General features: G+C 59.1%; 1 protein-coding gene across 12 annotated transcripts in view; it reads left to right on the top strand.

Annotated features, from left to right (window-relative positions):
- Nucleotides 1–4,022: 4,022 nt before the first annotated feature.
- The window catches only part of ADGRB2 (adhesion G protein-coupled receptor B2), a 36,747-nt gene continuing 18,690 nt past the window's right edge, over nucleotides 4,023–22,079 (top strand). For 11 of the 12 annotated variants that reach the window (XR_013828503.1, XR_013828504.1, XM_079922571.1 and 8 more), the window contains exons 1-2: nucleotides 6,801–7,872; nucleotides 11,577–12,381. Coding sequence is in view for 10 of the 12 variants with exons in the window: in XM_079922571.1 (XP_079778697.1) it covers nucleotides 7,783–7,872; nucleotides 11,577–12,381 (895 nt within the window). In the remaining 2 variants the exon portion in view is untranslated. Of the gene's footprint in view, nucleotides 4,753–6,800; nucleotides 7,873–11,576; nucleotides 12,382–22,079 lie in introns of those variants that run through there. The other variant, XM_079922576.1, reaches the window with a different exon arrangement.

The following is a 22,079-nucleotide window of genomic DNA, read 5'->3' as shown; positions in this document are numbered from 1 at the left end:
GGGCGGGGAGGGGGGAAGCTGCTTTAGAAGTGTCATCAGGGAGGCCTGCAGGAGGAGACGATATTGGAACTGAGATCTTCCTGCTGAGAAGGAGTCAGCCATGCAAAGTGCCGGGAGGAGGAGGGTTTGGAGTTTTACAAGAACAGCAAGGAGACCTGTGCTACTTGAGCATAGTGTGGGCGGGGTAATGGCCCTGGAGAGGTTGGTAAGGGCCTGGTCATGCAGGGCCTGGAAGGTCATGGTGTTAAATGCAGTGGGAAGCCATTGGAGGACTTAAGAAGGGGTGCTCCAATTTACATGTTAAAAAGATGGCTCAGTGGGCTCCAAAGAATGGGTTGGGATGGAGAAGTAGAAGTGGGAACCCGGAGACTAAATAAGGGAGAGTTCGGGCACCAGATGTCGGTGGCTTGGATCCTGATGTTGGCAGTGGGGATGTGAAGAGCGAATAGATTTGGGATATTCTGGGAGGTAGAAGCAATGGGACTTGCTGACGGTCTGTATCCTGGTGCCTAGAACATAGTAAACGTTTAATAGATATTTGTTGAATGAATGAGTGCAGGCATCTTCTTGTGCATACCCTCCAGGTGTCTTGTGCACATCCTCCAGTATAAGACATGTACGTAAAAATCACCCAGGACCCTAAAGTTCTCTATCCTCTGCCCCAGGGGCTAGGGGCCGGAGAATGCAGGCACTGCCCTGAGGGCTGTACACAAACCAGGCATTGACCTTCTGGGAAGATTTAGCTAGGAAGCAACTAATCCTCACTTTTCTCCCTAATTTATAGCACCAAGAAAATGACAAACCTCCAGCCTGGGTTGCCCCAGGCTCCTAACGCATTTGGCATCTGCAGCAGGAAGCTAGACACACAGGACTTCCTGCAGGCAGAGGGGGCCCACCAGTCCATCTTTTCCAGTATACCCCGCCCTGGCAGCCAGAGCACTGAGCTCTGGGGCAGACCCTGGTAGAAGACGGTCACATGGATTTGGGTGTCTTCGGGGCCATGTTATGATCTCCTGATAGGTGTCTGCAGTGGGGGTGGGGGTCTGGAAGGAGACCTTGGTACCCAGAGCTTTGGGTTGCTGTAGGTGCCTGGCTGGGTGGCAATGGAGGGCAGGGGCTGAGGGAGGGATGCTCCTAGGTCCCACCGGCTGGAAGGAAACCTGCCCAGGCTCTGGGCCAAATAAATCATTGCGAAGGGAAGAAGATTTTCTCATCTGTTTAAAGGGCAATGAAGCATAGCGGTGGCTGGCCCATCGAGAGGCAGAGCTGAGGCCAGGCGGGCGAGGCTGGGGTTGCTCCCCTCCTCGACCCGCCATCTTCTCCTGCGCTGCCCCACTAAGGGCTGGGCTGCCTCCCGACTGGGCTGCTGGTGGTGGTTACTGTTAACAAAAATACAAATTAATTGGTAATCAAACAATTATTTTTAAAAGGCCCTTTTCAGGGGCATAACTCTTGCTAATCCGTATCTTTATCTTACTGGAGTGCAGGTGAGATCGTTTATACCACTTCGCAGATACGGAAACCGGCTCAGGAAGCTGAAGGGATTTTCTCGAGGTGCCCTGGCACGGCAGCATGAGAGCAAGTGGACAGCCTGACTTCTAGTTGCCCTTGTGGGACTGGTCCCCGCCATCCCCTCAGAGGTCCCAGAAGGGGCCCCAATGGGGATAAAGAGCTGGAGTCATTGTCCTTGTCCAGTCTGTGTGGTGGGGAGCTGCTGGGAGCTGTTTCTTCACTCTGCGCAAGCTCTCTGTGCTCAGGCTCTGGCCGGTGCCCCTTACCTTGCCCAGGTTTTGCCCCAGGCTCCCTGGAGGCCCTCTTGGGGCTACGACTTGCTCTTTCCACCCCCTGCCAGGGCTGTCAGAAAAGTAATTTCTCTTCAACCACCTGGATTTGAATATGGAAACGATTTGTAATTACTCCAAGTCCTCTCAGGCGGCATTATCACCAGAGTGAGTCTAGAAGGGCAGGGGCTCATGGGAAAGGAGGTGGGGAAGCCCCAGTGCAGGGAGGCACCTCGGGGGAGAGCCTTCCAGAGGTTTGACCGAATCTAGCCTGCTCCTGCACAACCCCTGGGAGGTCCAGCTCTCTCCAGCCAGCTCCCACAGCCCCTCCTGCCTTACTGATCTCCCCACCCTGCCCCGATGAGCCCCCAGGTATGGGGTACCATCTCTGTCAGTCCCTCACTCTGTCTGACCACCTGTCTTTCCTAGGGCATACGTTTCTGTGGCTGAAAGAATGGGGTCGAGAACTCTGAGGGCTTCCAAGGCACAGAGAAACAGACAAAACCCTGCTGTCTCTCCGGAGCCAGCCCTCCCATTACCCTGAACCCAGCTGGATCCTGAGGGGAGGGGGAAAGCCTCAGGGATCCAGCTGCATCACATCTGCAAGAGACCTGCCCGGGTTTCTCTGGGCTCTGGGTCTCTAGTATGCTAATGTCATGAATATTCATACAGAGGAAGGCAGACTCCCTGTAGGAGTGGAAGGGGCTGGAGCTGTGAAGGACAGGGTCCTGGAGACTTCTGAGGGCCTGTCCTTACATCCTTGTGGGTATCCCATGTCCTGACCACTCTCCTCACCTTTGCCCACCTCCTTAGGACCTCAACCCCAGCAACCCCACTGCCCCTCCCAGCGCCCGAGTAAGGAGGCCTGGGATCTCCCACTGCCCTTGGGGTGGCTCTCAACACACCATGCAGACAGCAAGGCTCGCCTGGCTTGGCTTTCCCAGCAGCAGCTGAACCTCCGAACCCAGAGACCCGGGGTGTGCCTGAGGGTGCCCAGCAAGAACCCAGGAGCCCTGCCTGCCAGTGCTCGGCCCAAGGCACAGGCCTCCTTGGGCTCCTGCTGGGAAAGGAAAAGTGCCAGCCCTCCTCCCTGCCTCATCCAGCCTCATAAATTCCCTGAAGGTGATGGGTGAGACTCCTTCATCACTCCTTATTACCTCCTTCCATTAAAGTGGGTAATCTCTCACAATCACTCACAACAAATGTCACTGAGACTGCTGGAGAGGTGAGAGACGGAGGGAGGGAATGGGGGCTTTTTCTCTGGTACTGCCCCTGGGGAGAGGTGGTCTTATCCTGCTCCATCTCCCGGGAGGCACAACTCAAGGGGCTTCAGTGGAGAGGTGGGGTTGGGATTGGGTGGACTGGGGACTTCCTTGCTCTCTAGGTTTGGCCCCCTCCTGGCCAGAGAACCTTCAAAAAGTAGAGTCCCTGAAACCGTCCCACCCTCATTGCAAAGCTGCCCCCTGCTGGCTACTCCTCTGACCAGAGCCGTGGGATTAACCTACTTGTCTTTGGCGGAAGTGGTGTGTCCCTGGTCTGCCCACCTTCCCGGTGGCAACCTGCCCAGGCCACAAACCACCGGACCAGGGTCCTGAGCCATGGGCATCTCCCTGAGTACCGCCTTTACCATGTGGGCTCTGGCCCCACCCAACTGTTCCTGGGCGCACTGCCGGGATGGGGAGGGGGCGGGTCTGTAGGTTTCTGCTGCCTCTACACAAACATATGCAACATGGGGGCGCCCCTGGCACAGGGAAAGGCACTTGAGGGAATAGACAGGCGCTCAGGAAAACATGTAACACGCTGCACACGTGTAGCATACCCGTGCCTAGGGACATGCAACATTGCCGAGCTGACACCAGAGTATGCACCAAACATACCACACTGCAGTGTACATATGTGGTTCCTACATACAAGTGACGCACAGCATTCAGCACACGTGTGGCACTTGTAAGCTTGCACATATATAGCATCCCTACCCACAGGAACAAGCAACATGCATTCAGGACCTGAACACAAGTTAAAGGACTGTGCATGTGTGAGGCAGTTGCATGCACAGTCAGGCAACATTGCAGTGCACGCCTAGGGCACCTGTATGCATAAGCATATGCAAAGTTCAGCTCACACGACTGGCACCTGCATGCACAGGGATATGCAATTTGCAGTGCACATGGGGGAGGGGGGCAAATGTTTCAGCCCTCAGGGCCCCGAGACCCTGGCTGCGCGAGATGCCTTACGCCTGGGATATCGCTGGAGGGGTGTCGCGGATCGCCTCAGCCTGCGGTCCAGGAGGCCGAGGGCGGGGCGGGGTCTTACCCGGGGCTTCTCCCGCGCCGGCGCCTGGGGCCCAGGGCGGGGAGGGGGAGGGTGCGCTTGGCTCGGCTGGAGCTGTTCCCCCTTTAACAGGAGGCGGCGCGCGTCGCCCCCACCCCCCCGCCCCTTCTCCGGCGGCTCCTCGCGCCCGGCCCGGCGCGCGCCTCCTCCCGGGCCCGGCCGGCGCAGGCGCCGCGTCCCATCTCGGCCGTCACTCGGCCCCGCGCGCGCTGCGGGAACCGGCCGGAGCGGCCGGAGGAACCCGGTTCGGCGGCGGCAGCGGCAGCGGCTCTCGGAGACCGAGGAGGATGCGGCGCCGGTTTGCAGAGCCCGGGGCTGCGGCCGCCGCCCGCGAATAGGAGGCGGCGCGCAGCGCGGGCGGTGCTCTGGGCGGGGGAGTGGGGAGCGGGGGGGTGGGGGGCGGCGTGGCGAGGAGGCGGCGGCAGGAGCCCTCGCCCGGCCCGGCGCCCGCCCGCCCCGCGCTGCTCCGCGGCGCCTTTTCTGCACCCGCCGCTCCGCGGAGCGGGAGCCTCGGCCCTCCGCGCGGCTGCAGCGAGCTGCCCCGCGCCCCGCCAAGCCCCCGCCATAGGGATGGCAAACTTGCGCCCCGTGGCCGCCTCCGCCAGCGCCGGCCCCCGCTCCTGCTTCTGACGGCGTCCAGGTGAGTGCTCGGCCCCAGACCCCGACCCGGCCCCGCACCGAGCCCTCCTGTCGCGGTCCCGATTTCCGCACCGGCCCGGACTGGGGGCGCTCCCCCAACCCACCTCTGCTGAATTCTCCCCCGCCCCAACTGAGTTCGTTCAGCATCTATTTACCCACTCTCGTCTCTCTGGGAACTAACAAGCCTGGGGCCGAGGTCCCCTTCATCTCTGGTGAGTCCCTTTTCTGTCCCCCTCCTCCTTACCCATCTCTGCCAAAACCCCTCGCCCCCGCCGCCAGTCCTTACCCACACCTACCCCCATCGCTGTCTCGAGTCTCTCCCTATCTAAGCCTGGATCCAGGGGTGCACCCCCCACCCTTGATTAGAGCCCCTGTCTCCAACCTGCAGCTCGCCTGTGTCTCCCCCCTTAATTCCCCTCCTCGTCTGGAGCCGGACCCTGCTCCTCCCCTCCACTTTATCTCTGCACAGAGTCCTTCCTGTCCCCATCCATGCCTGCCTATAGTTACTGCCTTTCCCAGCGCCAGTAACCCAACCATGCTTCCCCTCTTATTTCTGTCCTGATCGCCCCCTCCCCCATATCTACCCGGAGTCCCGCTATCCCTCGTCAGTCTCTGCTGCAAGTCCCCTCCCCCTCAGCCTGGACTTGGGGCCGTGCTCCCCATGTCTGCTCTGAGCCCCCTCCTCTCCAGCCTGGGAACTCGACTGGCCTCGCATCCCTGCCTCTCTTGTCCATCTTTGGTCGGAGTATCTCTGTCCATCCCCCATCCCTCTCCTCCCACCCCCAGGGCATAGAGCTGGGCACCAAACGCACCCTCCCGCAGCCCCGGGGGCTGGCATGATGCGGGGGTGGGGGAGGGCGGGTTGTAGGCCGTGAAGTTGGCGGCCACTCCCGCAGTCAGCTCGGTCCGAGGGAAGTCCTCCGCGCCACGGCCAGTGCAGAGCTGGCGAAGGGTCTGGTGCCCTCGGGGGGAGGAGCTCCCGGGCCAAGAGATGCTGCCCGCCTGCCCGCCTCGCCAGCTGCCGGCCGGGCCCCTGGGCGTCCTCTGGCGCCCCCTGCCCGCAGCCCTGGACCCACCTTCCCCTTTTCCTCCCGCGGGCAACCCTAGATTTCCGCAGCCCGAGCAGCAGTGGTGGCTGCGGGGCGCTGGGAAGTCCCTGGGGAGAGGAGGCGGGTGGGCGAGGCCCGGTGCCCTCTCTTGCTAGCCGTGCCGGAACAGCCCTGGTTGTCTGGCCTTATGCTCCGGGGATGAGGTGTGGGGTGGGGTGGAGGGCTTATCCCAGCAGCAATTCAGGGCACAGACCAGCAGGACTGGCCCCTGGATTTGAGGTGCTCTGGTTGGGCTTGTTTGGGCTTGGGCAGGTGTCCCCACGAAGCCTCTATCTGTCTACCCCATGGCAGTACCCACTAGGTGGTGGGGCAGAGGTGGGCTCTGTCTGGCTTGGGCATGGATTAGGAAGTGGGGGAGTCCACTTGGCCCTGAGACAGAGCAGGGACCTGGGGAGCATCCCATGAGCTGCCACAGGGGTGAGGGTCAGTATGGACTCTGCAGGGCATGCCCTGGTTTGTGGGGGAGGGGGGCATGAGGGAGGGTCTTCTCCGGACCAAGATTGACAGATTTCCCCCCTCTTCTTCCCTTCTCTGCCTTCTCTTCTCCTTCTCCTCCCATTTTCTCTCTCCCTCCCCCATCACTCTTCAGAAGGAAAGAGGTCCAGCCTGGGGTGGGTGTGTGCAGTAGGCATTTCTGTAACCCAGAGTGAGGTCCCAGCTAGTCTCTGCCCTCTTCCCTCCCCCCTAACCCCCAGGTAATGGAGCTGAGCAGTTAGGAACTCAGCTTTTTGTTGGATGACCTGGGTTCAAAAGCTGTGTGACCTAGGTGAGCTATATAACCTTTCTGAGCCTCAACTGGCCCTCCATAAAATGGGTCAGTGATAACTGCCTCATATAGTTGCTGGGAGAAATGATATTAGGTTGTTTGTATAGAGTGTCTGGCACCCAGTAATGCTCAACAATGATAGGTGTGTTGGGCTGTTTCTCTTCAAGGCCAAGGTCAGGCCCCTCTCCACTCCACTCCTAATCCCAGAGTAGAAATGCAGAACAAGTTCTAGTGACATCGCTCCAACCTCCAAGATAATAAAGCCAGAGAATAGCTTCAGGTCCAGAATGGGTCCAGGGAGCCTGTGACCGTTAGTCTGCCCCCTCCCTCACCCATCCTTCAACACCCCACTAGATTCCTCCGGGATCAGAGGGGCATGAGTGAAAGGCCAAGGCCTCTGAGGGAATGGTTCAAGTGTAGAAGCTGGGGAAGTGGAGGAACCAAGTCAAGGTCCCCAAAGGTAGGCTGCTTCTTGGGGGGGGGCAGCCCACGTGGGAAATCAGTCACAGAGGAGCACATGGGGCACAGAAGCACCTCTACCTACCCCCATGAGGAGAGATGCCAGCAGGAACTTTCCAGGGCAGTTAGCGCTCCGGGTCAGAGTTAGGCGGCGACCTGGCCAGAGGGCCCCAAGAGTTTGAAGAAACCTGGCTTTGGCGGGCAAGGGGGAGAGAGGAGCCTCGAATTCGTGACGTTCTGTTGGCCTGGAAGCCCTCTGGGCAGTGTGGCTGGGCCTGGGTCTCACCGGGGAGTGGTAGCCTCCCAGCCTCCCGCCTGCCGGGGCAGCCCTGACATTGGGGAACAAAAGCTTTCGGTTCCTGTAGCAACGGCGGCTCCAGCTGCTGCAAAGTTCCGGGGAGGCGGGCGGAGGGCGGCTGAGTCACCGACCCCTCCCCCGCCGCCCGCGCGCACGGCACCGCCCCCCCTCCCCGCGGGGGGCTGGGGGGCCCGCATCCTAGTGGTGTGTCGGAGGCCCCTGCCCCCCTCGCCAGACGGAGAGACACTCTGCCAGCCGGAGAGGGAGGGGCTGCACTGGGGAGGTTCGCCCCCTCCCCTCGGTCCGGCCCACCAGCTACCAAGGCTGGATGGAGGGTGTGTGCCTTCCTGGGTGGCAGAGCTCCGGGAGAGGGGTGCTTGAGGACCCCGTCCCCGGCCGATGCAAGGGCAGGGGACCTCGAGGCCCGGGGGTCCCCGCCCGCGTGTCGGTCTGGGCTCCGCCGCGCTGCGAGCGCCCGGGAGGCGGAGGGTGAGTGACGGGCAGGCGAATTGGGGCTGCCAGGTGGATAAACGCGACGGATGTGCGCACCGACGCGCCCCCTCCCCCACCCACCGCCCCTCCCCCGACCGCGGCCGGGGCTCCCGGCTCCCGCCGCGCGGCGCCCCTGCTCTCAGCTAGCGGGAGGCTAGGGGTCGATCCCAGGGATCCCGGAGACCCAGCCCTTGCCCTGAGGTGCCCCTCCCCGCCGCACTACGTCCTATGCCTCCTCCCACCCCAGTCTTGTTTTGGCCCTTCCAGCTGCTGGAAAGCCTCGGAATCCCTCACTGGTGCAGAAGGGAAGCCCAGGCCTGCGGGATCTGGGAGGAAAGGGGCATGAATGTGTTTGGAGAGAGGGTGGGAGTCTCAGGTTTGAGGGGCGCAGGGGGGCATGCGGTGAAGGGGGCCTGTGGCTGGAGGAGGGGGATCCTGAGACTGAGACTGAGCTCCTCACCCATCTCTTCCCAGAGAGGTCCTGAGGGAGGTGGCCTACTGATTATCCTTTCCATCAGCCTCCTGACCCAGGAAGTTCTTGCTCGGAGGTGACCTCCATACCCCTTCTGTCTAGCTCTGTGCGTGGAAGGGTCTGTGGTCTTCCTGGGCTTGCAGGTGGCAAAGCTACTCTGAGGTTTAACCCAAAGAGCCTTCAGAGGTACCGACCTCAACTTCAGCAGGAAACAGGAGAGTCTGTGAGGTTCTGAGAAGAGGGAGGGGGAAGGGGAAAGGATGGTGTGAGCGCTCTCCCCGGGGCAGGCTCTGTGCTAGGAACTCACCAGGAGGCTGAATGAGAAGGTTTATGCAGTCCTGAGGGCAGGGATCATGTCTCTACTCCACAGAGGGGGAAACTCAGGCTCAGGGAGGCTAATCATGGCTCATAACCACCTGAGCTGCCTGTGAGGCCAGGATCCTTCTAGGTCCCTTCCCAGGGGAGGCGGTCTCTGACTCAGCTTGGAATTGGGCTCCTTGCCTTATCTTGTGGATGGAGACTGATATAAAAAAGGGGCCCCTAGAAGGTCTTATGTCACAGCAGGAACAGTGAGAGTCACATACACCCAGGGTGTAATTCCAGAACTGATGTGAGGGGAGGTGTCTGAAGGAGACTGAGTGGAGGACGGGGCTTGGGCAGGGTTTGGGGGTGGCTCAGTTCTGGAGAAGCCAGGCTGTGGCTCTGCGGGATATGCACCTAGTGCTTCTTGATGGGTTGGAGCTACGGACTAGGGAGCAGGGGAGGCCCAGGAGATGGGGCTGGGGGCCCGAGCCCTCAGTTTCAGGAGCACCAAGGAAGGAGCAGCAGATCAGATCCTGCCTGATGCTTAGCTGTCATATGCTGAGCTTCAAACACCCAAATACCTGTGTGTTCACACTAGAGAGTATATTTGCATCTCTGCACGTGTGTATGAGTGTCTGGCTCTTGACAGCCTTGTACATGTGAGTGTGCGCACCTCGTGTGCATTGAGTTCACTCATCTGTGGTTTACTCCGATCTCTGTGCATGTCTGTGTGCATGTGTATCTCTCCACAGGCAGAATGCCTGGCTACACATGTGTCTGTGCATCCGTGCTTTTGTGTGCATGTCTGCAGGGCACAGGGGTGTCGGTGTGTTTGTGCGTGGAGATTCCCTGCCCTGCTCTAAGTGGGGGAGACAAGGCCAGTTATAATGAGGCCCCACCTCGCCTCCACTGAGCTACGGCCATGGCCTGAATTTTGCAGCCTGCTTAGAAATAATTGGGGGCAGCGGGGGGGATCGGATGTCACTCATCATGAGCCGCTGGCTTTGCTGGTGCTGCAGCAGGCTGGGCAGGCTGAACGGTCTGGCACCGTCATGATGTGGGGTGGGAAGGCCAGGGGTCTGGTCCCTTTTCCAGCTCTGTGCGGGTCAGAGGAGACACAGCCTATACTGGCTTCTGCTGAAAAACTCCAGGCAGGTCTTTGGAGGAGGGTGGTGTGGCTCCTTCCTTGTAAATGCGCCTGCCCAGAGCCTGCCTCCCCACCCCCCTGTGGCTCAGGAGGGGCAAATGTGCGTTTGTGCTTGGGGCTTGGGCCTGGCTCAGAGTGGCAGCACGTGGGATCTGGGCCAGCGAGGAGTTCCCTGGATGCTGCACAGGAATTGGAATTCTGGGATTCTCATTCCTTTCCCACCCCCCCCCACCCCCCACCTCTGACCACTCTTTAGACTCCTGAACAGCCATGGGAAAACCTGTCCCTGGGGAGCAGCTGTGTCCTGGCTCTATCTAGCCACACCCTGTGAATTATCCTACGTTTGGGATTCAGTTCCCAGAGCGTGAGGAGCAGAGAAGGGGACAGAGCAGGAAGCTATGGGTGGATGCGGGAGAGCCCGGGCTGGGGCCTCAGGTCCTGGACTCCAGTCCCAGCCTGGCTTCTCTGAGGTGATCTTGAGCAGATTGCCTCCCTTCTCAGAGCCTCATCTTTTCTCCTCTAATGCGGAACAACCAGGCTCTGGGGGCCCATCCAGTGCTGTGAGCTATGCTTTGGGCGTGGAGGAGGGAGGGAGCGTGGACCCCGCCTGGGGGCAGGGCTGGAAGCGGGGCTGAGCCTGGGCACTACCCTCCACTACCTGGACAGCTGGGGCGGAGGCTGTGGGCAGTGGCTCTGCCCTGGCCTGGTAGGTGTGAGGCACCTGCAGCGCCCCCCCCCACCCCCATCCCTTGTCCACTCTGGCGTGACTGCTTTGTGTGTCTGTCAACTTGGGTCCTGGTTGCCCTTCCACACCTGGAGTACATGCACAGCTGCTGGGAGCTCAGCTTAGTGCTTTGGGGGCAGTTAGAAATCAACGGACGCTGGTCTCCACTCCTAGGAGCTTGAAGACTCATGAGATGAGTGAGCTAGCCCTGGCGACATAGCAAGGGCTAGTGGTCATGATTGGGTGACGCAAACTTTCAGGAAAGGGCTGTGGGAGCTAAGAGGAGGGAAATGGCTTGGTGGCCTCCCCGGGGGTAGCAGGCCCTGCGCCAGGCCTTGGAGGATAACACCATGGTGGGAGGGGAAGAGGGGTTAGAGGGGAACAACTGCACCCATTTTGCAGATGCCTCTCCCCCTGTTTCCAGCAGGAAATCCACAGCAGCGATAGTCATGACGTTCACACTTGCGATGCCCTCCCATGGGCATGGCTCAGGCTGCGCTCAGTCCCCAGCACACCAGCGGTAACTCCTCCCCTTTCTCTCCCACTCAGTAAAGCAAGTGAGTGAGAATGACATTGTTCTGGGAATAACCTTGAATTGCTGTGATTTATAAAAAAGCAAATCGTTGTCAAACATCGCTACTTCGACAATTACCTCTGGATTATGTGTGCCACGCCTCACAGCTGATCACGACACATTGCGGCTGAGAGCAGCAGTTCTGGAGGGTACAAGTTGCGTGGTGGGGCCGGGGCCGGATCTGAACGTCAGGCCGAGATGCTGGTGGTTGATGGGACCGATGGAGGAACCACGGAATAATAGTCACAACTCATGTTTCTTAAGGGTTTACGAGATTGCAGACGCTCTCCTGAGGGCCTTCATTTCTCAAGTAAGGGGCTCAGAGAGGTCAAGTCCCTTGTCTAAGATCACATAAGTGGACCTGGGTGACTTAAAAGAACATAGTCTTCACCACAAGGCCCACGACCTGCAGCTAGCCACAGGAGATTCAGAGCCCATGCTGGCTGCGCCCGGGGCCACTGACCACTGTCTCTCTCCACAGGGCAAGGGACATAGGATGACCCCAGCCTGTCCCCTCTTACTATCTGTGATTCTGTCCCTGCGCCTGGCCGCCGCCTTCGACCCCGCCCCCAGCGCCTGCTCTGCCCTGGCCTCGGGCGTGCTCTACGGGGCCTTCTCACTGCAGGACCTCTTTCCTACCATCGCCTCGGGCTGCTCCTGGACCCTGGAGAACCCGGACCCGACCAAGTACTCCCTCTACCTGCGCTTCAACCGCCAGGAGCAGGTGTGCGCCCACTTTGCCCCCCGCCTGCTGCCCCTGGACCACTACCTGGTCAACTTTACCTGCCTGCGGCCCAGCCCCGACGAGGCGGAGGCCCGGGCGGAGTTGGGGCGGCCAGAGGAGGAGGAGGAGGCCGCGGGGTTGGAGCTGTGCGGCGGTTCGGGCCCCTTCACCTTCCTGCACTTCGACAAGAACTTCGTGCAGCTCTGCCTGTCAGCCGAGCCCTCGGAGGCCCCGCGCCTGCTGGCGCCCGCAGCCCTGGCCTTCCGCTTCGTCGAGGTCTTGCTCATCAACAACAATAACTCCAGCCAGTTCACCTGCGGCGTCCTGTGTCGCTGGAGCGAGGAGTGCGGCCGTGCGGCTGGCAGGGCCTGTGGCTTTGCCCAGCCGGGCTGCAGCTGCCCTGGTGAGACAGGGGCCAGCCCTGCTACCACCACGCCTCCGGGTCCTTCTGCTGCCCACACCCTGTCCAATGCTCTGGTGCCTGGGGGCCCAGCCCCACCTGCCGAGGCCGATTTGCATTCGGGGAGCAGCAATGACCTGTTCACCACAGAGATGAGATATGGTGAGTCTGAGCAGGGCCCAGGTGAGGTGGGTGTGTCTGGAGGGCTGATGGTGCCCATCTTGGCGGATACTGGGCCATTCATGTGGTTGTTCACCAGTGTCTCCACTGGGTCCAGCCTTGTCCCGGTGTTGGGGTCACCAAAGTGGATTGGGGTCAGACCTCCCTCTTGAAGAGTTTGCAGTCTGGGTGGATGAATGGGGGCATAGACCCCCATAGACAATGCAGTGTGATAAACCCCGGGAGGGACCCCCTACCTGGGCAGTCAGGGAAGGCTTCCTGAAGGAAGTGATACAGGAACAGAGAGCAGAAGGACAAGTGGAAGCAAGCCAAGCCAGAGGAGTGGAGGGCACTCCAGGCAGAGGGAGCAGCGTATATACAGGCCCAAAGCTGGGAATGACGGCGGCAGGCGCTGGCGCTGCAAGTTGACAAGTGTGCCTGGAGGCTGGAGTAGGCAGGGCGCAGGGACATCTTCCTGCCCACACGGGTCAGTGGTTTTTGGCTGTGGCCCCAGGGTCAGGGCAGAGGAAGGCACAGAAGAATGTGCCTGGGTGAAGAGGCCTGAGCTTCGAGGCTGCCTTGGAGGGCTGGCCTGGCTCAGCTCCCAGCGTCCCCTGTCTCCCCCGCTCTGGGCCCACGTCTTATGGGACCAAGGCCGCCAGCTGCTAGAGCTTCCTGCTGACTGGGCAAAAGCTCTTCAAGCCCTTGAGTCCTGCCTGCTTCTGCTCCCACCCAGCTCCCTCAGCCACGGCCACCTTCTGCCGACCCTCCTTCCTGCAGCTTCAAGGCCCCAAGATCCTTGGCCGGGTCCTAAGTGTCTGCTGAACAGGGCTGGGCCAGGGACTGGCCAGGGGGCCCAGGACGTCGGGCTGGGAGGGAGGCAGATTTGGGATCTGGTTTCCAGCTCTGGTACTAACAGGGAGTTCCCGCCCCTCTGGGCCTCAGTGTCCCCATTTGGGATAACAGGTGCTCGCCTACCATTGTGAGGTTGTCACGCAGGGGTGGGTCAGAGGGGCATCTGGATCTGGCTGAGAGCTTTTAAAGAACACAGGGGCTCTCGTGTGAAGGCTGCTAGGAGTACTGGAGGGGGGTGATCTGTTCCCATGCCTGCTTTGGAGACAGAACCCGAAAGTTGGGAACTGTCTTTGTTACGTTGAGTAGATCCTTTTTTCTGGCATCAGTTGTTTTGTCTGTAAAACGGGGAGCTAGCCCTGGTTTAATTAGGGGAGGTGTTTATCATGACAGTATCCTCTCCCAAGGCTTTGGGGAAGAGGCTTCTCAGCCTCCCTCATGAGACATCTGGCATCACACCCATCCATGGCAAGTGCCCAGTGGCCTTGTTCTGGCCTCTCCCCTAGGCCAGCTTGGCCTCTCACAGCAGTCGATGAAGCCATCCGAGTGACAGCCAGGCCCTGGGCAGGCTACGGGCCCTGGAGGCTGGCCTGGGATTTAGTGCCTGCAGGAAGAAATTGAATTTTGCTTCTTTGTGGAACATCGGCGGAGAGCGCCAGGCGTATATCAGGAGGTTTATGGCTGTTCCTGCCTGGCCGCCACTGCCTGTCACTCTGTGGGGGCCTCCCCCATTGTGCTCGGCAGAGGGCGGGTTCTTTTGTCTGGTTTTCTCTGCGGTCCATCAGCCCAGTGGTCCACAGTGGATGGAGTGAGGCTCTGCCCTCCTGGGTGGGCACCATCTGGGCAGGCTGCCAGGTGGAGCACAGAGCCAGGAGCAGCCAGCTGGGCTTGGCTGAAGTCGGAAGCGGGAGTTGGTTGGTAGCCGGGGTGTCTTTAGGGGTCAGAGTGGGCTCGTGATGGGAAGGGCACCATCGTTCCCACCATCATCAGAGCCTCTGCAGAGGCCTCTGGGACTGAGGATGGGTGGAGATTAGACCCTGGTTGTCCCTGGGTGTGAAGCCTGGTATCTTCTCTGAGTAGGGAGCCCTGGGCTCCCAGCTCATGCCCCTTGTCCTGCTTGGCGTATTGCCAGGCTGCTCCATGGGTTGGCCTGCAGGGAGGGCTCTTGTAGGGAGTTGTGGGGGGCAGGGGTGGTGGGGAAGTGGCGTCAGCCGTTGGCTCACAGGGCACACTGGTGCCCAGAGTTGGGCTGGCACGGCCCCTTCCTCTCCCTTGGCAGGCAAGAGATTCTTCCTCTTTGCCACCTCTTACCTTCTGCCCACCCTCTCTGGGGCAAGAGATGATGGGCACACGACTCAGTTTGTTCCATGCGGCAGGGGGCATCTGAGGGCCAGTGGCATCATAGGGCCTGGAGCACTCTGTGCCTGGTGGCAGCACCACCTTGGCCAAGCCCTTGGCCTCGCCTCCATGCTTCCCTTCACCTCCTTCCCACTGGGCCAGTTGGACACGTACCAGCTGCAGGAGAACTGGCTGGCACATGGAGCTGCCAGCTTGAGGACAAGATTGGTGGGATGGTGGTGAACAGGTGAGATCCTCATCCCAGCCCCTCTGCCAGGCACTGGGGTAGGGGAGCTGTGCTCGGCTTCTCTGGGGCGTCCCAGGTAGGATCAACGCAAGGCCAAGCGGGGTGGAGCTGGGTTGGTACTGGAAGAGCCATGAGGCTGGGAGCGGAGGGCCTGGGCCCGCCTCAGAGCTGAGTGCGTTTGACAAGAGGGTACAGACGCCTGTTAATTTCACGCAAACTGCCTTTGATAAATCTCTTGTTATTTTTGGTGAGTTGAGCCATAAATTTGTGCCATCTTGCTGCCGCAATCTGTTAAGTGGGGGGAGAGGAAGAAAGGGAAGGAAGGCAGGAAGGAGCTCCACGGAGGACAGGCACGGAGGCTGGCCGAGGCCGGGGCCGGAAGGCAGGTGGTAGAATTGGTACCAGCTCCAGAGCCCAGCTACAGGGAGCCGGTCGCCAACCTGCAGTTCCTGCCTGCTGACCCTCCAATCCTGAGATGTGGCTGTGCGGGGTGACATCTGGGAGAAAGTGTCCTTCACTCTTGCGGCCCCCTCCCTCCTCTGCCACACTGCCTGCCTCCCCCCAGGGGCACTGTCCCACCCTTGGCTGGTGGCTACTAGCCCACCATCTCCATCATCCAGGCTCCATTCCAGAGGCATGGGCACCAGGTGACCCTGCGGTCCCCTGAGTGTCAGGCCTGGGAGGCAAGAATGGGTTCAGATCCCCCCTCTGCCACTGCTGCTGTGTGACTTGGACAAGGCGCTACCCCCTTGGGGCCTCAGGACCCCCCGTTGTCTGTGTGTCACTTCCCTGATTCAGCCCCCAGGGACTCCCCAACGTGGCCCAGACTCCTCAGCCTGGCATTCCAGTCCCGCCCCTGACCCAGCTGCCACCTGCTTTCCCTCTGGTTCTCTCCCACCCTTTCAACTGGGGCTCCTACTGGCCCCAGAACCCCCTGCTTTCTGACTTCCCTGCCTTTGCTTGGGCTGTTTCCCTCACCTGGAATGCCCTTTGCCCTGGGTTATCCTTTGCCCCATCCTTCCAAGCACAACTCAAGCCCTGTCTCCTCCAGGAAGCTGCCTCTCACCTGCCTGACCCAGTCCTCGATTGGCTTTCTCCTTGACCATGGTCTGGTGGCAGGAAGAGAGGCCCTACCTTACCTGACTGTTTGGGGTGCAGACATTGGGGAGGCAGGGCCTCTCTCAGAGTGGGGTGGGGGAAGACCTAGCACATGTGGTACGATTCCTAGAGGATCCTTCCAGCCCGGATCTCTGCTGCCAGAAATCTGTGTGCTCCATCATGGGATGGGGAGTGGGGCACAGACCACCCCACCCCCCACCCCCAGACATCTCAAAGGGGACTGAGTCCCAGCCCATCCATCACACACGTCTTCATTTCTTTATCAGAATGGAGTTTACACCAGGCCTTCAAGTGGCTCTGAGTGAATGAGATCCGAGGTGAAGCAGACACACCTTCTGCCCTCTGGTGGGGGAGAGTGACCACTAGTGTACAGTGGTGGTCAGGGCCACAGGCTGAGGTCACCCAGCCCCAGGTTCAACCCCTGACCCCACCACTGACTAGCTGTGTGACGACGGGCATGTTTCCTCATCCCTATGTCATCACCTATAAAATGGGGATAGTGGAGTTATTCTAAAGAGCAATGGTGAGGATTAAGTAGTTGTGTGTTGTCATAACTTAGCGTAATAGGTATGAATGTATGTGCTGGATGTCAAGGGAGGAGGAAGAGTGAGGGATTAAACCACAAAGGGGTGGGAAGTTGGTCTAAAGAAGGTGATTCTGAGTTGGGTTTTGAGGAGTGAATAGGAATTCACTAGCCTGTGAATTTTTTTCTTTAAATCGAATCGCTTTTGAAATTTCATACATTAAAAAGAAATTTCATATCATCAATGGAAAAAGAGTATCACTTATCTGAAATAGAAGATAACCAGAGAAACAACAAATTCTAGCTAGACGCTCATCCCTCCTCTCAATCTGTTAGAAAGGGAAATTAGCACGTACTGGGGATGTGTTAAAGTCTCGGACTGCACGGAGACCTTCTTTCTCATGCACTTGGAAGGATTAAAAGTGAGCTGGCCATATAATTTATCATCTGAGCCGGCACATTTTCGAGGTTATAAATGGGGGGAGGGGTACTATTAATTCCATCAGGGTGATAGGCCTAAACCAGACTATCCCAGGCAGATTGGCAGATAGTCACTCTACTAAAATGAGACCTGGAAAGGGGATCACTTCCTCAGTCCATGACCCAGTGTTACTTTATGGCGCATCTGTGAGCCTCCCCAAGTCATTTCCCGGTGCAAGGGGAAGGGCTTTCAAGGTGAAGGAAGCAGCCCGTGCCAGGGCGTGGCGTGTGAACATGCTGGGGACAGGGGGCTATGGTAGACCAGCCTTTACCAGACGGTAGCCCCAGTGGTGGGAGATGGGGCCAAGGCTCTGACTGCTGCACCCAGACACTGGGACCTCACCCTGCTGGCCGAGGGCTTTAAGGCAGCAGGAAGTTGGGCAGCGTGGGGGAAGAAGGATGAGTGGGACGCGGTCCCTGCTCTCAAGGAGCTCCTGGCTATGTGGGGGAGGTGGCAGAGACCCAGCTAGCTCTGTTGGGAGGCTGGGCAGATAGGCCAGCAGCCTGGGGAGGAAGTCATTGGAAGGGGACTGGCATTCTGGCTGGGTGTACCCAGTTGCATGGGACTGCACAAGTAGAATCTAGAATTTACGAGAGCCACCTTCCTCTGCCCTGGCCCCCCTGGGGTCCTGATGTTCTGCTGGGGCTGGGGAGCCATGGAGGGACATGACAGAACGGTGTTTCGGGGGATCAGTTGGTGCCTACTTGGGGCTCTTGGGCCAGCCTCAGGGAGGATGCAGAGACCCTGGGGAGGGAGGACTGCTTTGTAAATTGCACTGCTCTCTCCCCATGGAAGTGGTGATTATCATGGTTGTTTTTAACACATTCATGACAAAGGAGGCTGAGGGGGCTGGACTATGTGGAGTTTGGGCGGCAGGGTAGCAGGTGTGTGCAGTCCTGCTCAGATGGCAAAGTGCCTTTGCCCACCCTGCCTGCCAGTGTCAGGGGTGAGACCAGAGTGGTCCTGTGTGGTTGGGGTGGAGGAACCCTCAGGGATAGTTGGTGTTTGCTGAATGCCTGTCTTGTGTCTGGCAGCTCAGAGCTGGGCCGTCTGTGCAAGAGGTCAAGGGAGATTGAAACCCTCCCTCAGGGGCCAGGAGAGGGATTAGCACAGGATACTCACAGCTATAGCAGAAGAAGGGACCTGCACACCCAGACCTCTGTGTAGTCATCCTAGGGAGGCTTCCTGGAGGAGGTGGCATTTGATTGAGGTAGAGGAAGGGCGTTCCAAGAGGAGGGAACACCATTAACAGATGAGTGGAAGGAGGAAAGCATTTGCATGTTCAAGGGATAACAAGAAGAGAGTGGCAGCTCCTTTCATTGAGAGTTTATTATGCTCCAGGTGACCCATCTCTCTCATCATTTAATTCTCATGATGAATTAGGAAGTGTCACCTCTATTCTCAGTTGGAAAATTCTAAGCTCAGAGAGGTGAGGCGACTTGTCCAACGGCACACAGCAAGACTATGCAGACTTGGGGATCAGACCCGCATTTGTCTGGCTCCCAAATCTACGTCCTTCCCACTGACCCACAGGGCCTCACAGTTTCGCTGCCTGGTGGTGGTGGGGGAAACAGGACTGGACACGTCAGCAGGGACCAGAGCGTGCCAGGCTCGGAGGTTTACTGTGGTGGTAGCAGTGGGGAGCCACTGAAGGTTTCTCAGCAGGCAAGCGTGTGGGGCTGGGCTTCCAGAGGACCACTTTGGAGCCTACAAGGGAGAATCAGTCTCGCCTGGCAGAGGCGGGGCATAGATGCTCAAAGGAACAATTAGGAAGAGGTGTGAAAACAAGAGAATAGAGGCAAGTATGTGGGGGGCTGTGGGGAGGCGGGGGAGTAACTCGGGGTCCCATGGGAATCAGGGAAGCCGTCTCTGAGGAGGTCCAAGTTGAGTTGCATTTTGTCAGAGCCAGCGCAGTTCAGCGTAAAGTGGCCTCTGCAATCAGGCAGGCTGGAGTTCGAATCCCACATCAGCCTCTCTCCAGGATGAGACCTTAGAGCCTCATCAGTGCCTCATTAGTAAAATGGGAGAACCTGCCCTAATGAGGATTAAATGAGGTAACGTAGAGCATGCAGTGACTGGCACATAGGAGGTGTGTAGTAAATTATCTCCTGCAGGGTTATTCAGAACAGAACAGAACAGTTGAGAGTTCATCCAGGGTTGAGCGGGGAAGCGGGTCCCAGGCAGCAAGCAGACAGGTGGGAAAGCTGATGGGTGGTGGGGCTGGGAGCATCAGAGTCCCTGGTCCAGTCAGCTCACGGCGCCCACTGAGTGGGACGCTCAGGAGGTCTGGGGGTGCTCACACCCCTTCCTGGACCCCTCCTTGTCCTCTTGGCCCATCTTCCTCTCACACCTGCCCTGGTCTGGGCCCGGAGCTGGCAGGGGCCTGCACGTGGTGTATGCTGAATAAACGTTTGTTTCAGTGGCTGACACCTCTGGTCTTATCTGTCTTCTTCCCCGGCAGGGAGAACTGGCTTTCCTCAGAGGGGGGTGGGGTGGGGGTGGGGAGGGGAGGGCAGTCAGTACAGGCCCTGGCTGTGTGGCCTTGGGCGTGTCCCTTCCCCTCTCTGGTCCAGCCCAGGAGGCTAGGAGAGGGGCTCAACAGCGGGACCTGGGACATGTTCTGATTTTCAAATGGGGTGGATTCTAGAAACCACCACTCTGGTTATATGGCGGGGCTGGCCAGCAAGCGGGTGGTGAGTGGTCAGTAGAGGACGGGGGCACCAGAGGAAGCAGTGTGAGTCCACGACAAGCAAGTCAGGCTGGTCTCTCACGTGGCCGCATTTGATGGGCTTACTGGATGCCAGGCCAGGGATGGGAGGGGTTGCCACCCACAACAGTAACGGCCAAGACGCCAAAAAGGAGCTGGAATGGCATCTCCAGAGCGCTTATTAATAAATGGATGTCAAGCTTGGGGTGGTCTGGGTGGCGGGCTGCAGGTCAGAGCTGGTACTCAAGATGACAAACGACCATTTCCATGACCCGCATGGGGTGGGGGAAGCTAGGAGCAACGTGTTCATTGGTGTTTACTGCTGTTTCTCTGGGCCGGATTCTGTACTGGTGTTCATGTGGTCAGGGAGATGGCTCACACAGCCTTTCTTCAAAGGGCTCTCGGATGGGGGGTAATTCAGACAGTCAGCAGATGGAATCATCTGTGATGAGTGGGCACGTAGAAGAGGGGGCAGCCAACTCTGCAGGGGAGTGAGGGATAAGGAAGACTTTGCCTATAAGAGGTCATTTGAGGTGGGTTTTGAAGGTCAAGTAGGAGTTTTCCAGGTGAAGGTGGGGAACAAGTGGGTTTGAGAGGTTTGAGAGGAGATGATGATCCTATTGTGGACACGCTGAGTTTGAGGGCCTTCCCCCCGCATCAGGCGACCTGTCCAGGAGGCAGGAAGCTATACAGGAGTGAAGCACAGGTTCGGTGGGTGGTGCAACGACTTCGGAGCAGCCATTCAGAGGGGGTTAATGAAGCCTGGTAGGGGGTGGTGTTGTCCTGTGAAAACAGGACAAAGTGTGGATTCCAGACGTGGGAAGCAGCAGGAAAACAGACCGGCCAAAGAGGCAGGGCAGAGGTAGCAGGAAGCCAGGCGAGTCAGGGAGGGGAGTGTTTCAGGGCTGGAGAGTCAGCAGGGCGAAACGCTGCCAAGGGCTGGGGCAGGACGAGGCCTGCAAAGCCCATAGGATTTAGCAACAAGGAGGGCACTGATGACTCTGTCAAGAACGGTTTCAGCAGAAGATGTGGTCAGAAGCCAGACTGCAGTGGATTTACCAGGCAAGGTGACATCTGAGCCAGGACGTGAGTGGCAGGTGAGAAACTGGAGTGCCATCTGTGGACCACTCATTGATGGTGAAGAGGAGCCGAGGGCAGTAGCCAGAGTAGGCAGGAGGGTCAGAGGAGGGCCCCTCTGAGAACGGAAAGGGCCTAGATCTGTTCCCAGGCTGCCGCGAGGAGAATGCTGACGAAATGCTGATGAGAGGGGATGATGGGTGGAGCCCTCCGGAGAAGGTAGGCGGGAGGAATAGAAGGCAGCACAGGGATGAGGGGCTGGTCTTTGTGAAGAGGAGGGCTTCAGGAAAGTTGGGAGTTGGAGGGGTGAGGCAAGAAGTCGGGGTGGGGGGGCTCCCGTGTCATAGCTTCTGCTTTCTCTGTAAAGGAGCTTGTTGCAGAGAGGGAGTGGGCGGAGATGGGCTTGAGCAGAGAGGTCAGCCCGCCGAGGCGGGGGACGGGGAAGGCAGGGAGCCCTGCTCGGCCATCGGACGTGCATCCCTGAATCTGTCGTGGCGGCAGTTGGCACAGCTGTAGATTTCTTTAGCAGCCTGGGGGTGGGCGTGGAGAAGGCGGTTTGTCACAGTCTCCAGGGCTGGGGAGTGGCTGAGCGGGTGTGGTGGAAAGGCTGGGTGAGGGGATTCGGGAGCTGCCAGGCATGGTTCCAGCACCTTCTCTGTGGTCTTGATAGAGGCGGGGCCCAAAGTGAGGCCAGGAGCCATGGCAGACGCTGTTCAGAGGGAGGAGGCCCAGGGGGCTGAGGGGTGGTGGCACGTGAGGTGCTGAAGGGGTGGAGGTGTTGAGGGAAGGGAAGATGGTGAAAATAAACCAGATGGTTGCTGCCTTCTGAGCACGCCCCGTGTCCAAGCAGGGTGCTGAGGGCTTCGTGATCTCCTGTCAGGAAGTCCTGAGGTCAGCCCTCAGGGTAGGGGGTATTCTGAGTGTCGTTCTACAGAGGTCAGAAAACAGGGTCAGAGAGGCAAAGACACTTGCCCACGGTCACACAGCTGGTCAGTGTCCACGCCCCAGTTGGGACCAGGGTTGCCTGACTCTGAAGGTGTCCTGTGGGGTGGGGAGATGCAGGTTTCAGAGATGGTGGAGCAGTTTCGGGGATGATGAAGACCAGGTCCTGGGACTGGTGGCTGAAGTGGAGGGAAGGGCCCGGGAGTGGATGAGACCAGAGGCTGGGCTGAGTGGCAGCTCAGGGCCCTGTGGACAGCAGGTTTGCTCAGAGTGGCCACTCTTCATGCCTGGTGAGGAAGAGCTTTCTCTCAGACGCAGAGCCTGGACTGGGCGGCAGAGGGCAGGAAGAGTACAGCCTTCTTGGGTTCCTTCCGACACAGAGTGCCTGTTCGGTGCTGACCTGGTGTTCAGAAAT

The sequence above is a fragment of the Stenella coeruleoalba genome (genome assembly GCF_951394435.1).
Source record: "Stenella coeruleoalba genome assembly, chromosome: 1".
Classification (NCBI taxonomy): Eukaryota; Metazoa; Chordata; class Mammalia; order Artiodactyla; family Delphinidae; genus Stenella; species Stenella coeruleoalba.
Note: the sequence above shows the minus strand (reverse complement) of the source record. Positions and strands in the feature narration are given on the sequence as shown.